Raw genomic sequence first — 14153 nt, 5'->3', positions numbered from 1 at the left:
GCCACAAAAGGTTCCTTTGCAGTTTGTATCTGACAAGAATTCAATGTTTGTGAACCAATAGTAAGGTTATTCTATCTTACCAATATGCTTTTTTTCTGGCCTGTTCCTTTGTGGCCCTGTATTCTGAGTAAGAAAAGCAATTTTGTAATACTGTATGAGAAGCAAAAATCTATCTATACACATTAAAACATTCTTATTAATTTACGTCACATGTTGCATTTATCAATCTATACCTGCATTCCTCAGTCATTTAAATTGCCAGGCATATTTCTGTTTCCAGTCCTCCTCTGGGTTGGTCTTGGTATAATATATACAAAGAACACTCGTGCACATCTAGACCCCAACATGGGAGGTGCGGGTCAATGCAAGATAACCAGCCAAATTGTTACCAGACACATTTGTTTTTACAAACACAACGGCACAAAACAAACAAAGAAAATGTATGTGGCCAGACTTAAGTTCTACAGTACAGCAAACACGTACAAAAGTATCTTGTCCTTGTACCTTGTGTCCTTTTTTTTCTTTTGGTTGTTTTTTGTCATTTTCTCTCTCCATTTTGACTTAAATTTGTCTTTGTTTTGTAAAAGGGTAGGCGTAATAAGCAATGCTTCAGCCTATACCTTTTTGGTCAGAAATGTGGGTATCTTTTCTTGTTAACATTTTTTTATTTAATTTTATTCTATTACTGTAATGTTACCATAAATTGACTGACTGAAATAAACTAAACAAAACAAAAAAATATTTATCAAGTTTACACCTACTGTTTATAACAAGTACTTAAATGAAGCAGAAGCACCATTGTGCCATATTGAAATCTATATTGTGCCAGTGGGATCATATTTCACAGTACAGTATTATGCTCAAGATGCAAAACGATAAAGTAGCCATAGGAACCAATTGTTCCCAAATCCCGAGCCATGTGGCCCATATAGGGCAGGAGCCTATCTCCTGTTTATGTAGTCGTGTGAGGCGGCTTGATCAAGTACATCCCCCAGCCATGATGTACAAGTACACCCCCCGTCGTCTGGGTGCCCCTGGTGTTAGTAATAACAGATATAAGCACTCCTTTGTCCCTGCCTCGATCCGTGCAGTCAACGCTGCCAGTAACAGGTAAATGATGATATGTTGCTGATGATGACGATGTTGAACGAACAAGCACTTTATGCCGGCACTTTATATCCTAGCACTTTTTTCTGAATGTAGCCTTTATTTTTATATTTGTATTGTCTATTCTATACTTGCACTAGATGCGCCCAGGTTTCTGTTTATGCTATGGTGTTTCACGTTGTCCTGTACTGTTTTAAACCACTACCTCTTTGCTGTAAACCTAATTGCCCTCTTGGGACATTAATTACAAAAAAAGACCTTGACCCCCCTGGACATGACGCTAGTATGTCGCAGGGACTCAGTAACCCTTGATACTGAGTGACAAACAGGGAGGCATTGGGTACCATTTATATAGTCTTTGCTATGCAAAACTATATTGCTGCTTAAACCAGCTACATGAAACTGTATCTGCAATAATGAGAAGTCTTTGTAAGTTTCTTACATTTTTGGAATTGCAATTTTCTGAGGGCACACTCAAAACAGTGTATAGCGCAGCGGAGTACTGAAGACTGTGCCTATTCCGTGCCCAATGAAGGATGAATTGACATCCTGCCGTGATAGAATGTATCACTAGAATGTATCTAAAAGACCAACATCACATTCCTCAGTGATATGCATCCTTTAATCACAGAAATATAATTTACATACAAAATATAACCAAGATATCTATAAAAGTTTCTCCTTAACCATCTGAAGATGATTTCTATTTAGATTTCCATGTATTTCATGTAAACAAAATGTATTTGGTATATGTCACTTTTATCACTATATTTGTGAGGTTTTTACTGGTTCACTGAGAAAGGACGAGGCTTGATTCCCCTCTCTGACGTGTGGTGTGATGTCAGCATGCCTGGCGGGAGAGGTTTGCCAGTGCCTTGGTGTGTATGGGCTTATAGAGGAGTGTAAAGCTGGACGGGCTTAGAATGCCGTTGCCTTGGGCGTCCACCTTCCCCATCAACACGTAGTTCATTCCTACACAGAGACAGTGAAATGGGTCCATCAAAAATCTTTCATAAGAAGTGATAGCAGATCACATAGCTACTACTACAGTGGTGGTGGTGAGTGGCTGTAACTATCGATTATCTTCTTGCCGTTTATTTTATTGATTACTATTTCGATTAATCGCAAAAACACAAAAAAAGAAGAAGAAAAGAGGCATTTCTACAAGCTCACAACGCGTAAGTGCAAAACGTTCTGAGCCTGTAGATCTTTTTTTCTTTTACATTTTGGGAGAAAATAAATGGGGGGGGGGGGTACCCCAAATTGATTATTTTCATTATTTCTAGTTCGATTAACTGTTGCACCCCTAGAGTGAGCAAACAAGGGAGGGGAAGAGGAGAAAAAAAACTGGGAAACTGAGTGCAATGTCTGTGTGGGTGAACATGGCTTGCGGCCCCCTGCACAGGTAGCCTTACCTTTGCGCAGACCAGGGCACTTCTTGCACGAGGACGTCAGCTTGACTGAAGTGGCAGGCCCTGATTTGGTCATCTTCAAACGGCCCATCTTGTAGGCCTTTATGAGGTACACTTCCACCGATTGGCTGCCCCTTGGCCCAGGGGTCAACGACGTAACCTTGCCTGTGATCACTGAAAGACAAACAGACAAACAGGAGACATTTTGTTGGGAGGGTAGGTGAAGGGGTTGAGATGTAGTCAGTGGGAAGAAAAAGCATAATAGCAGAATATTATATTGGAAGTATTATTATATATTATATTATTTTCTTTTCATAAATATTATATTTGAGTAAATGTGACAGATTCGTTAAAATGCAGTTTTATTTATACAATAATTAAATAACATAATGATTAAAATCATGGAATAAAGACATTGGAGGAATACAGTTTAATAAAGGGGGAGGGTTAAGGTTGCCTGCCACGGCTGCCATGGATATTAACAAGCAAATAAAGAATCACAATTCAAAGCCACCATCATTTGGGTAGGTTTCCTGACTCTTATTGTAATAAAAGCTATATATAGGGCAGTGAATGAAAGTCCATGTACTAAACAGCTCTGTAGACTCATCCACAGTATGACCAGCTCAGTGGCCTTGTGGTTAGAGTCTCTGCAATCCAGCATCAAGGGCTGGATCGTGGGTAAGTCCCTGTAAACATGTCCAGGGGGTGTACTTGCACATCAAGTTACCTTAAGGGGAGATAGCGCCTCCTGCCCTATAGCCTGGTGTTGTCAGGATCACTCGCACGTTCTCTATCGTGGAGGAACGTGCGAACGATCCCACGTGATCAGTCTGACAATGCCAGGCTACCTGCCCTATGGGCCACATGGTTCCGACAAGGCTCACTTTTAGTACATACAGTCTGACGCAATGGGATAGAGCAGATAAACGGTCACATGGAGTAGTGGTGAGGTCAAGAAACAGGAAATGATCTTCTTTTCATTCAAATAATTTCAAAGAGACAGAATTCAATAGAGAGAGAGAGAGAGAGAGAGAGAGAGACATTTGGGAGATTTTTTAGTTTGAGAAGCTTGTGTGACTCACCAAAGTCATGAGGACAGAAGTTGGTCTGCAGCGTGCCGGTCCTCTTACAGGCTTGTGTACACAGTGGGTTCAGAGTGGGTAAAGCTGTGGAACATACACACCCCACAAACAAACACTGGATAAGAATAGAAACCCATGTGTCACACGTCTGAGCGGGTACTGACTGACATGTAGATTAAAGTTCTCAGACGCAAGGACTGATTTCAGTCTTTTGGATTCCATAGAAGCCAGCATGTCTTCTTTGAAAGCATGCCGTGCACCGAAAATAGCCGATCTACATTTTCATCTATTAGTTATTTTAAGATTAAAGAGTATTTGAAGTGGTCAAACTAGCAATATAAGTTAAGAAGCATCTTCAGAAATGTCATAGAGCCTCAATAATAAGGCCTCAATATGTGATTTCTTCAACTGGTTGGCTATATGTAGAACATCAGCAACAACACAGGTTTAGAATGATAATACCTAATGATAATACATCATTACATTTTCAGTCTGCTTTGTTCCATGAATACTGGATAAGAATAAAAACCCATGTCTCACATGTCTGAGTGGGTACTGATATTCTACTGTACTGTCACTCTCACACACACCTTCCTGAGGAAGATTCAACGCGATCGAAGTGTTGAATGTAACCACATCAGCATCTAAACATCTGAACCACTCACGTTTCTTGATTACAACAGGCCTCTTCGTCACTGTCCTTCCCTGTCCAGGTTTCGCAGTCGGCTTCATCTTAGGTTTAGGAGTGGACTTTACAACTTTAGTCTTAAGAGTGGGCTTCGCTGGCTTAGTTCTTGGTTTCAGAGTCGGCTTTGCCTTAAGTGCGGGCTTAGGCGTGGTTTTAACCTTGATCCCAGGTGTAGGTGTTGCCTTAAACTTAGGTTTGGCTGTGGGATTAGCGCCGGGTTTAGCTGTGGGCTTTTTCACAGATGGTTTGGGTGTGGGTTTAGCCGGTTTGGGCTTGGGCGTAGGTTTCACCGTGGGCCTGGTTGTAGGCGTACGTGGCGGAGGCTTCACTGGGATCCTTACCACCGGTTTGGTGGCTGGTTTAGGGGTTGGTTTAGGTCGGAGGGCCGGCTTAGGTTTCGGGGTCGGCTTGGCTGGTCTGGCGGTGGGTTTCTGGGTCGTGGAGTCAGGGCGAGGCCTGTAGACAAAGTCACCGCCAATAGTGGGCGTCCGGGACCCCCGTGGCATGCTGGTGTAGTGGGCCATGAAGCCACTCGAAGTCACGCTGAGGTCAGAGACAAACTGGACCAGTAGCTCATTTCCATTGGTCACGACAGTTCTGTAGGCGAGGACGAGGGATTGAAAAGGAGAAGGAGGAGGAGGAGGGGGGATGAGAAAGGGTGGTGGTGGGGAGGAGAGGAGAAGAGTTTGCAAAGAGCATGGTGTGAACAGGAAAAAAGTAGCATGAAGCAAGAGAACAGGGGAGAGAGGAGGAGGTGTAGAGAGAGGTGTCAGGGAGTGAAAGGAAAAACATTTGTGGGAAGAGGAAAATGTGGCAAATGTGACATTTTCTTCCTCACGTGACAAATAGCGAAAGTAGCCAATTTACAAGCTCACAATGAGTCACAATGCAACGTGCTATTTGTGAATTTTATTAAGAAAACGTTTGGCAGATTTATATATTTTTTGAAAATTTGCCCCAAATAATATTAGTTTAATTAAACTGATATTATCAAACATAAATATGAAACAGAGAGTCTACATTTCCCAAAAGGAAATGAATCTATTTAATTCAGTCTGACTAGAAGAAGGCATAAAACATATCGCCACTGCCCATAAGAATTAATGACCAGAGGGGGATATCAAAAGCAGAGGCAAATCCAACAAATCTGTCTGTTTGTGATCAACATCTCACCCAGGCACTCTGTCGCCACAGTATTTCCCGATCCGCCGCGAGTCGTCTCGTTCTCCTCCATTGAAGAAGGCCACATAGTCATAGCGGCAGTACGTATCTGGTTCCAAGTCCAACTTCTCGAACTTCACTTCGATCACCTGGGGAGAAAGGCAACATAAGTGAATGCAGTGATGGAAGAAGTACTAGGATTTTTACACAATAAAAAAAATACTCAGTTACACGTAAAAGGCTAAATCCTGTATTCAAGATTGTACTTGAGTAAAACGTACAATAGTGTTGGCATTAAAATATACTAAAACCTGGAAAGCATCCGTTATTATTATTATTCCGTTACTCAATAAAAAAAGGCAAATCTACAACCTCACAACACGTCACATTACGGCGCATTGTGAGCTTGTAGATTGGCTATTTTTGAATAGCTTAAGTATAAAATAGTCAGGAGGCGTGTCATTGAAATAATGGAAATACTGCAAGTAAAGTAAAGGACCTCACAATTGTACGTAAAGTACAGTACTTGAGTAAATGTACTTGGTTACTTTCCACCAATGCACATAACTGACGTGCAGCCATGTAGAAACATGAATTTTATTTGATCACCTATCCCTGCTTTACTTTGATCCCTGCCTTTCGTGAATTGAGGAGAATTTGGTAAATACTGTTAGGTGAGGGAGGAAGGGTCTGACTTTAGAAATACAGAGGGGCATTTACTGCCTCTCTCTCTTTCTCTGCTTCTCGTCCTTCCCTCATTCCTTGCGTTCAATCTCTTGGCATACATGAACACGCCCTAGCGTTTCAATGAGGTCTTTCATTCATACTTGGTCACAGGGCGAGCGTGCACACACACACACACACACACACACACACACACACACACACACACACACACTCTCACACACACACACACACACACACACACACACACACACACACACACACACACACACACACACACACACACACACACACACACACACACACACACACACACACACACACACACACACACACACACACACACACATACACATACACTAGAGGCTTGAAACTGGGCTTCCAGAACATTTCCCGGTCATGGGCCCCAAGGCCTCTATTTTCTTTCCTTTCCAGCTCCATTTATCAACACACCTGATTCAACACACCTGATTTTACGAATATCAGACCCAAAGATGGGTCCATCAAAGTCTATTGCTTAATTTATGAGGATCCAGACTGCAGGTCAAGTGCATTCATCTGGTGTCTCGGGTCTCAATTAGTCAACAAGAATAAAAACCAGCAGGTATTCTGGATCCCTGGGACTGACATGGAGAAGTTGAGAACCACAACTCTAAAACACCTTTTCCAATCACTGCACAGCTCAATCATTTCACATAAAGTTTCCAGGCAATTAATGTCAATGTGTGATAGCATGATGTGTCCAGTCAGAGAGAGAGAGAGAAGGTGGCGTATGCCGTATTGTCATTGACTGACATTGCTTGGTTCCACGGAGATGTGCCAGGAACAGCTGATGCCTGCTGGATAATCAGTTTCGGGCCAGTTGGGTGTCTTGACCGAGCCCTGTTCCTTGGTCAGCCTCCCCCCACAGAACTGGTTCTCTATAGGATGGAAAGTGTTGGGGGGAAGAACGGCTGCCTCTAAGGGCGATTACTTTGTTGAACGTCCGTGTCGTAAGACAAGGACGATGAAAAAGGGTGCAAATACATAGTTTTTGTTGTAAAAAGTAAAAAGCTGGCAGCATACTTCAAAAGAAGTCCAAAACGTACTCAGCCCCAGTAACACCGGGCACCAAAACGTACTCAACCCCAGTCAGATCTGCGACCTCGGAACGGTCGGCACTAGATATTTTATTTGCCTAACTAGATCCTAACTTCATATTTTACACTGTTAGTTTCCTACTTTTGCACATTGTAATTCAGTCAGACAATCAATTAGGCTGCCTATTGATGTGGTGATGATTCAGTTAGCACTTGAGGTCATCATCTGAGCCATCAGCTTCCAGGCTAAATGCCTTCCAACGGTCCCATTTGAATTCACATTGAACCAATTTGCTTGTCTTATCTACTTCACACTTAACATAATTTCCGACCATGTTCCAAAGCACATGTATTCAATTGTTTAATCCAATTGACCAATTTCTGTAAAAGAAAATCGATAAAGCACATATATTCTTTAACTCTCCCTCTCTAACCCTCAAATTTGCCAATTTAACAATAATTCCCTGCCATGAATTTATGAGAGGTGCCGAGTGTTCACTGGTGCCAACTGTTCTCACCAAGCGGGCAGAGAGTTCTGGGAACATTCTGGTGCCGAGCGTTCTGAGAAAAAAATGGGGCAGAGTAGGTATTGGTGCCGAGCATTCCGGTTACCAGAGGAACTATAGAGGTTTGTACCTACTAACATCCTCAGACAACCTTCAAAACTGTCCATGGTACAGTACGTTGCTGACAGATTGAAGGAAAAACAGACAAATAAATCACAAGCACCTTGAATTTCGGACAAATCACACATCGTAATGTGTTCGTTCAGTTTCTCTGCAATTACGTAATTTGGTTCTTATGACTTTGCTGAACTTCATTTCCACAAGAAGTATGCTGCCGCCTTAAGTGAGGCATAAAGTGACAATGAAAAGCGTAGTATGCAATAAATGGTTGAAAGAAACTTTCAGAACAATGTGTCTCATGCACTCGCTCGGTGATTGACTTTTCTTTTTATATACCTGATGAGACATAATAGTTTATGATGGAACAATTATGTGAACAATTAAGTTCAACCAAAGTACTGGTATTTGACAAAGAAGAACCAGACAGACCTTGCCTCAGTACCATAGTCGACCTCCTCTGTATGTCTGAGTTTATCTGTATGAGTGTGTGTGCACATGTCCACACCTTCCACGTGAGGCTTCCCTCCTTGGAAGTAGGCCAGGAAGCCTCTCCCCCCGGTGCTCCCATCTGACACCATCTCCAACATCATGGTGTTGGAGGTGGAGATGAGGGCTCCCGGACGGAACGTTCCGCAGAAACGGCCCAGCTTCTGCACTACGTGGGAGTGGCCGTTGTACACGTCCAGGTAGTCATAGCGACAGGTGGGGTCCGCCTCCATGTCATAGAGACGGAAGGACAGCATGACCACGTGGCCCATCGGCACCTGCGAGGAACATGGTCAAAATGTCAGAAGTTTGAGTATAGTGTATGAATGAATTATTGAATTTTATTCAATTACTGAATATGAGGTTTTGGACCACCCTTTCTCTTGATCTAAGCATTTTCTGTTCTATACAAGGACAAGGCATCAGAAGGAATGAGGGTGTTTAACATAAAATGGTAGCATCTTTACCTCTCCTCCCTTTCCAAGCCATAGACGATGTTCAGCAGTGTAGCGAGAATGTTAGACCTATTCATGAAAGTATATGTATGCTACGATACATGCTAGCGGAGGCTAGCAAGCTCCCTGGATGATGAAACCTGCTGATTTGGGTGACCCCATGACCTTTCCTCTAGCACCACCCTCAGGCCAAAATGTCAACATTGCACACAATATATAAATTAATAGACAGATGGCAGGATGAAACCTAATGATTTTGGTGAACCCATACCCTTTCCTCTAGTGTCAACTTTTGTTCTAATTATTATTATTATTATTATAAATTGTGGTACATAATTTAATTTTGTATTTAACTTTAAAGCCTCATTTGCAGCTCTAAGCATTGCAATGTTGATTGGTTCAAACCACTTTAATGTCGATTGGTTCAAACCACTTTAGTCTGGTTTGGTGTAAGGAACAGACATCTAACAACAATATTATAGATAGAAAATCTAGAAGTGTACATTCTTTATAAACTTGCATACATATAATGACTCTTCCTCTGAAAACAACTTCTTTGAAGGAGCAGGATGGCACAAGCATAGATATATATAAAGGCTAGATGACTCACCCGCGCTGCTGGCCAATGGAGTACGACGTTGCCACATGGCGGCCATCTTGCGACGGTCATTCATAACATTATTATGGTGCATGTACTTTGAAATAACCATAGCGTGCTCAATTTTCATCCGATTTTCAAACGTAGTTATGATACTGCATACTTAATGTTATTTTTAAAAAAAACATAATTATAATTATATGCAGTATCATAACTACATCTTTGGTGTTTACAACACACCAAACCGTTTGAAAATCGGATGAAAATTGAGCACGCTATGGTTATTTCAAAGTATATGCACCATAGACATAATGTTATGAATGACCGTCGCAAGATGGCCGCGGTTGAGCTACGCTTGCAACGCCCCCTTGAGCCATCTAGCCTTTATATATATCTATGGGCACAAGGAGCATCCGATTGTGGGAGTACGCTTACATTTACAGGTTACAGTTTAGGCCCACGCATAATGTCTGCTGAAGCGTTTTATCCGAACCACCCTTGCAGAACAATAAGTGAGCCTGGGTGGCCTGAGGCCTCTGCCTGAATCAAACCCCTAATCTTTCCAGTGTTTGTGCATTACCCTTGGAGCCATACAGAACCTCAGTCAGAACCATTTGCCAATAGTAGATAAACAAGCACTACTCTCTCACTTCATGTGATGTAGAATGAAACCCCTCTTTAAATCTAGATATGCCCTTAAAAAAAACAAAAAAACAAAAAAACAAGAAGGGAACAGATAAAGTAGAGAACCTACACTGAAAACAAAACATTAAATCAGACAGAATTCAGCCACACTGGTCTTACATCACTGTTAATATAGCATCACAATGCTATAGTAGCAGATCTGCAATTTTAGAAAAATCTTGAACATTTGTGCAAACCTTTGAATATAGGCTATATTTTTAAGTGAACTTTTGTAACTCAAATCTTTGCTTCTGAGGGTCCCTGGAACAAAATATTTGAGGTGGGGGTCCATGGCCAATTACATATCATTTTGGGGGTCCTTGATATGAAAACGTTTGAGAACCACTGGTATAGGGCAGTGAGCCGGTTCCAAGTCTAATAGTGAGACTCACTGTAATGTACCAGGTGCATTTGCTGTTGGGTTTGTAGTGGCTGGGGAAGCCCTCGCTGGCCACAAAGCCTGAGTCTGTGACCAGGTGTCCTCCACAGTGGAACACAGGCCTGTGGAAAGAAGGCAAAAGAGTGACTTGAGTGAGAGTTCTACCAGCGGTTTTGCTGGTAGAAAACGCAATTTACAAAAGCCTAATGTGATGGTGTCACTCGCAAAGTGAGAACAACAACAGATTTTTGACTGAAAAACGTGACACGGCAACAACAGAGTTTTGAGCCAAAAACCATGTGCTCAGACACAGACCCCCCCAAACCCCCGCCCACGCCCACACCCACACACACACACACACACACACACACACACACACACACACACACACACACACACACACACACACACACACACACGCTCTTAACATACACACTGGAAACCACAGCAACGTGCGCATGTACAGACACAATATTTAAATATACACAGTCTGCAACGTACACACTGGAAACCACATCAGCACAGTCTGTCTCTGTTCTCTGATTCAAGGAACGGCCAATTTACTCTCCAGTGTGTGTGTGTGTGTGTGTGTGTGTGTGTGTGTGTGTGTGTGTGTGTGTGTGTGTGTGTGTGTGTGTGTGTGTGTGTGTGTGTGTGTGTGTGTGTGTGTGTGTGTGTTTTTTGTGAAGCCTAGCTTATCCAGGCCAATAAAACTGATAATATACATGTTGTGGCATATTTAGATACTTGCACTATGTGTGACAACAAAATAGTCACCAGACACAATAACACGCTCTGAGAAACTGCTCATAGACACACACGCACGCACGCACGCACGCACGCACGCACGCACGCACGCACGCACGCACGCACGCACGCACACACACACACACACACACACACACACACACACACACACACACACACACACACACACACACACACACACACACACACACACACACACACACACACACACACACAGATCAAAGCAAGTGAAAATGAACCACCAGCATTCATTACCCCAGCATGGGGCTGAATATTAAAATGGAATGGAATGAAATAAAAATACATGGTGGTTCTCAGCATGCTGCTATGCCATACAAAAAAAAATCCTGAGCGCTCATTTAACTCTGTGTCAAAGTGTAAAAATTTACACTTGAGCCAAATGGCTCATACATAGCTCTGGGCATTTACCATGCAGCTATGAGCCATGGCTTGGCTCACCACAGTACAAATTAGGGTTTATGGGTACATTTTAGTGCTAGTTTGCACTCAGATAAAAAATCCTCAGTGCTTATGTAACTGAAAGTGCAAAAACCTGAGTTAAATGAACACTCAAGATTTTTGTTGTGTTGCCAGCTATACGCTCGGTGGCTGGGTTTTGTCTTTTTTGCTCCAAGGCTGACTTCATGGCTCCATTTCTGTCCTCTTCTTAAACGTTGTGGCCTGCTGTCCTCATCATGGTCATACAGATGAGGGGGTAGGGGTCAAATACCCTCAGATTTACCGTCACAGATTTATTCTTGGAATGGGGGGTTAAAGTTGGTGTGCGTTTTCTGTTCAAAAGTTTAAGCTCTATATTTAAATAGTAATCATTGCCATATTATAGACTGTTTGCTCTGTAACAGGTGTGTCTAACATCTCTCGAGCTCCTCAGTAAACAGAAAATACATTTTCAGGTCAGAATAGCAATTTTATCCAATCAGAAGAAAGAATCCCAGAAAGACCATTTATCCACTTAAAATGTTCCAGTTCCAATTTTGTCTGCTCAAATTCTGTTTCACAATTTCACTTGTTCATCCTTTATCCTATATGAGTTCCCTCTCCGGCAAACATTTGTATCCAGACCTGAAAATGTATTTTCTGTTTACTAAATAGCTGGAGAGATGGGGAGACCCCTCTTACCCCATAGCAATTGCTTACTATCAGAATATAAAGCTTTTTTAACACTTATTTTAACAAAAAAAACACCTTTAACCCATTAAGGCAGAGAAGAACACATCTCTGTCATCTGTGTTTGATTTGAGCTAAAAAGCATTATTTTACACTTTGGCTATTCAAAAATAGCAGATATACGAGCTTGTAGATCTGCTATTTTTGAAAAATCTAGAACATTTGTGCAAATCTTTGAATATATATATTTTTTTAAGGCTAACATTTGTGACTCAAATCTTTGCTTCTGGGGGTCCCTGGAACTAAATGTTTTGAGATGGGGGTCCGCGGCAAAACACATATCATTTTGGGGTCCTTGACATGAAAAAGTTTGAGAACCACTGACATAGCAACATAGGATAAAAAATAAAAAAAACCTATGTTAGGATTTGGAAGACATTTTGTAGAATCGGAACCTCAGGACTTACTTAATGGGTTAAAGTCAGTCATCATCTTCTTCAAATTCTGAGAACTCAGTAATAGCGCTCTCCTGAACAACGTGGATGCAGTCAACAACCACTAACTATCCTGTCACGTTCCGCAGGCCCTACAGACGGCGTGCTGTGGCTGCCATGCTGCTGTGAGGCCGCCTTGGGCTACCAGAGTGCCGGGGGCCCTATATCCTCCCCCACTAACCTGCCAAGAAAAACAGCCCACAGGCATCTGTTTGTGTCTCACATCGGCACGTATACAGTTTACACACTGCGGGTGCAGCGGCAGCTTCAGCGACACACTAATCCAGTGGTTCTCAAACATTTTGAATTTCAAGGACCCCCATAACTCGGGTCCATTTGGTTCCATCATGTACGGTCTCAGGGTTACAGGTCTGTAATTGAGAGGGTCCATTTGGAACCCCCTCAAGGAACACTTGAGGGGGTCCCATGGAGCACACTTTGAGAACCCTTGCACTAATACATGTAGACTTCTATCAGAGGCAGCACATTTCACTCTAACCACATGATCCCCAGTGTCCCCATTCTGGGGTGAACATTATGCAAAAATAACTGATCTAGAAAGGCCTTGTGAGCTTGTAGATCGGCTACTTTCAGCGAAGATATTTGGTGTTGAGGGGAAAAAAAGGAAGGGAACCAAGAAGAGCCCATGAACCCGGTCAACAGAGTATATTAAAGTGGTAAAATAAAATACTCTGATGCTGCCTCGAGTGGACCTGGAGACTGGTACGAAATGTGACATTTTGTGATCCGTCGACATCTAAAAATATGTCATCTTAAAGCTGCCACAGGCAAGAACGCAATGACCGCGGCGCTGCCAAGGCACCGCACTATTTGTGCCATCATCACAACTATGGGACATCGACCACATCTTCCCAAGAGGCATGCATGCCCTCAGCAGCATGGTCGCTGCCGGTCTGACGTCGCAAACCTTTGTAGTGGCTCTGCAGGGGAATGTGTTTCAAAGGAGCGCTCATGGGCATGCATTGCACACCCATGTTGGTCTCCATGCATGCCAATATGTACGGATGCATACATTAAAATAGACAAGAGGCACACAGAGGCAGTTGGTATTAAAGTTAAGTGTGGGGGTGACAAACAAAAGTGTGTGATGTCACTCACTGTCATCTGAATCACACTCACACACACGCACGCACGCACGCACAAACACACACACACACACACACACACACACACACACACAAACCCTACCTGGTGTAGTTGGTCTGACTTTGAGCCGCAGTCCATCCCAGCGTCAAGATGATGAGGACACACACACCCCACACACACACTCTGCCCTCCATCCTGCTGTCTGCCGAGAT

The 14153-nt window shown here is 42.7% G+C and overlaps 1 protein-coding gene across 1 annotated transcript; it reads right to left on the bottom strand.

The window, feature by feature from the left end:
- Positions 1-1779: 1779 nt before the first annotated feature.
- Positions 1780-14153, bottom strand: pcolceb (procollagen C-endopeptidase enhancer b). The gene is made up of 9 exons (XM_080452114.1): positions 14044-14153; positions 10458-10566; positions 8348-8606; positions 6933-7057; positions 5466-5602; positions 4270-4889; positions 3605-3688; positions 2523-2693; positions 1780-2079 (listed from the first exon to the last, which is right to left on the bottom strand). The coding sequence occupies exons 1-9, from the start codon at positions 14133-14135 to the stop codon at positions 1949-1951; spliced, it is 1728 nt and encodes a 575-aa protein (XP_080308240.1). The 5' UTR covers positions 14136-14153; the 3' UTR covers positions 1780-1948.

The sequence above is a fragment of the Gymnoscopelus braueri genome (genome assembly GCF_963280865.1).
Source record: "Gymnoscopelus braueri genome assembly, chromosome: 15".
Classification (NCBI taxonomy): domain Eukaryota; kingdom Metazoa; phylum Chordata; class Actinopteri; order Myctophiformes; family Myctophidae; genus Gymnoscopelus; species Gymnoscopelus braueri.
Note: the sequence above shows the minus strand (reverse complement) of the source record. Positions and strands in the feature narration are given on the sequence as shown.

Excerpts from the sequence above, each read along its gene's own strand:
- pcolceb (XM_080452114.1), bottom strand. The coding sequence starts at position 14,135 with ATGGAGGGCAGAGTGTGTGTGTGGGGTGTGTGTGTCCTCATCATCTTG. Across the intron at positions 8,607-10,457 it reads AATGCACCTGGTACATTACA|GTGCCGATGGGCCACGTGGT; the intron begins GTGAGTCTCACT and ends TGTTCCTCGCAG. Across the intron at positions 4,890-5,465 it reads TGTGGCGACAGAGTGCCTGG|AACTGTCGTGACCAATGGAA; the intron begins GTGAGATGTTGA and ends CCTCGCCTACAG.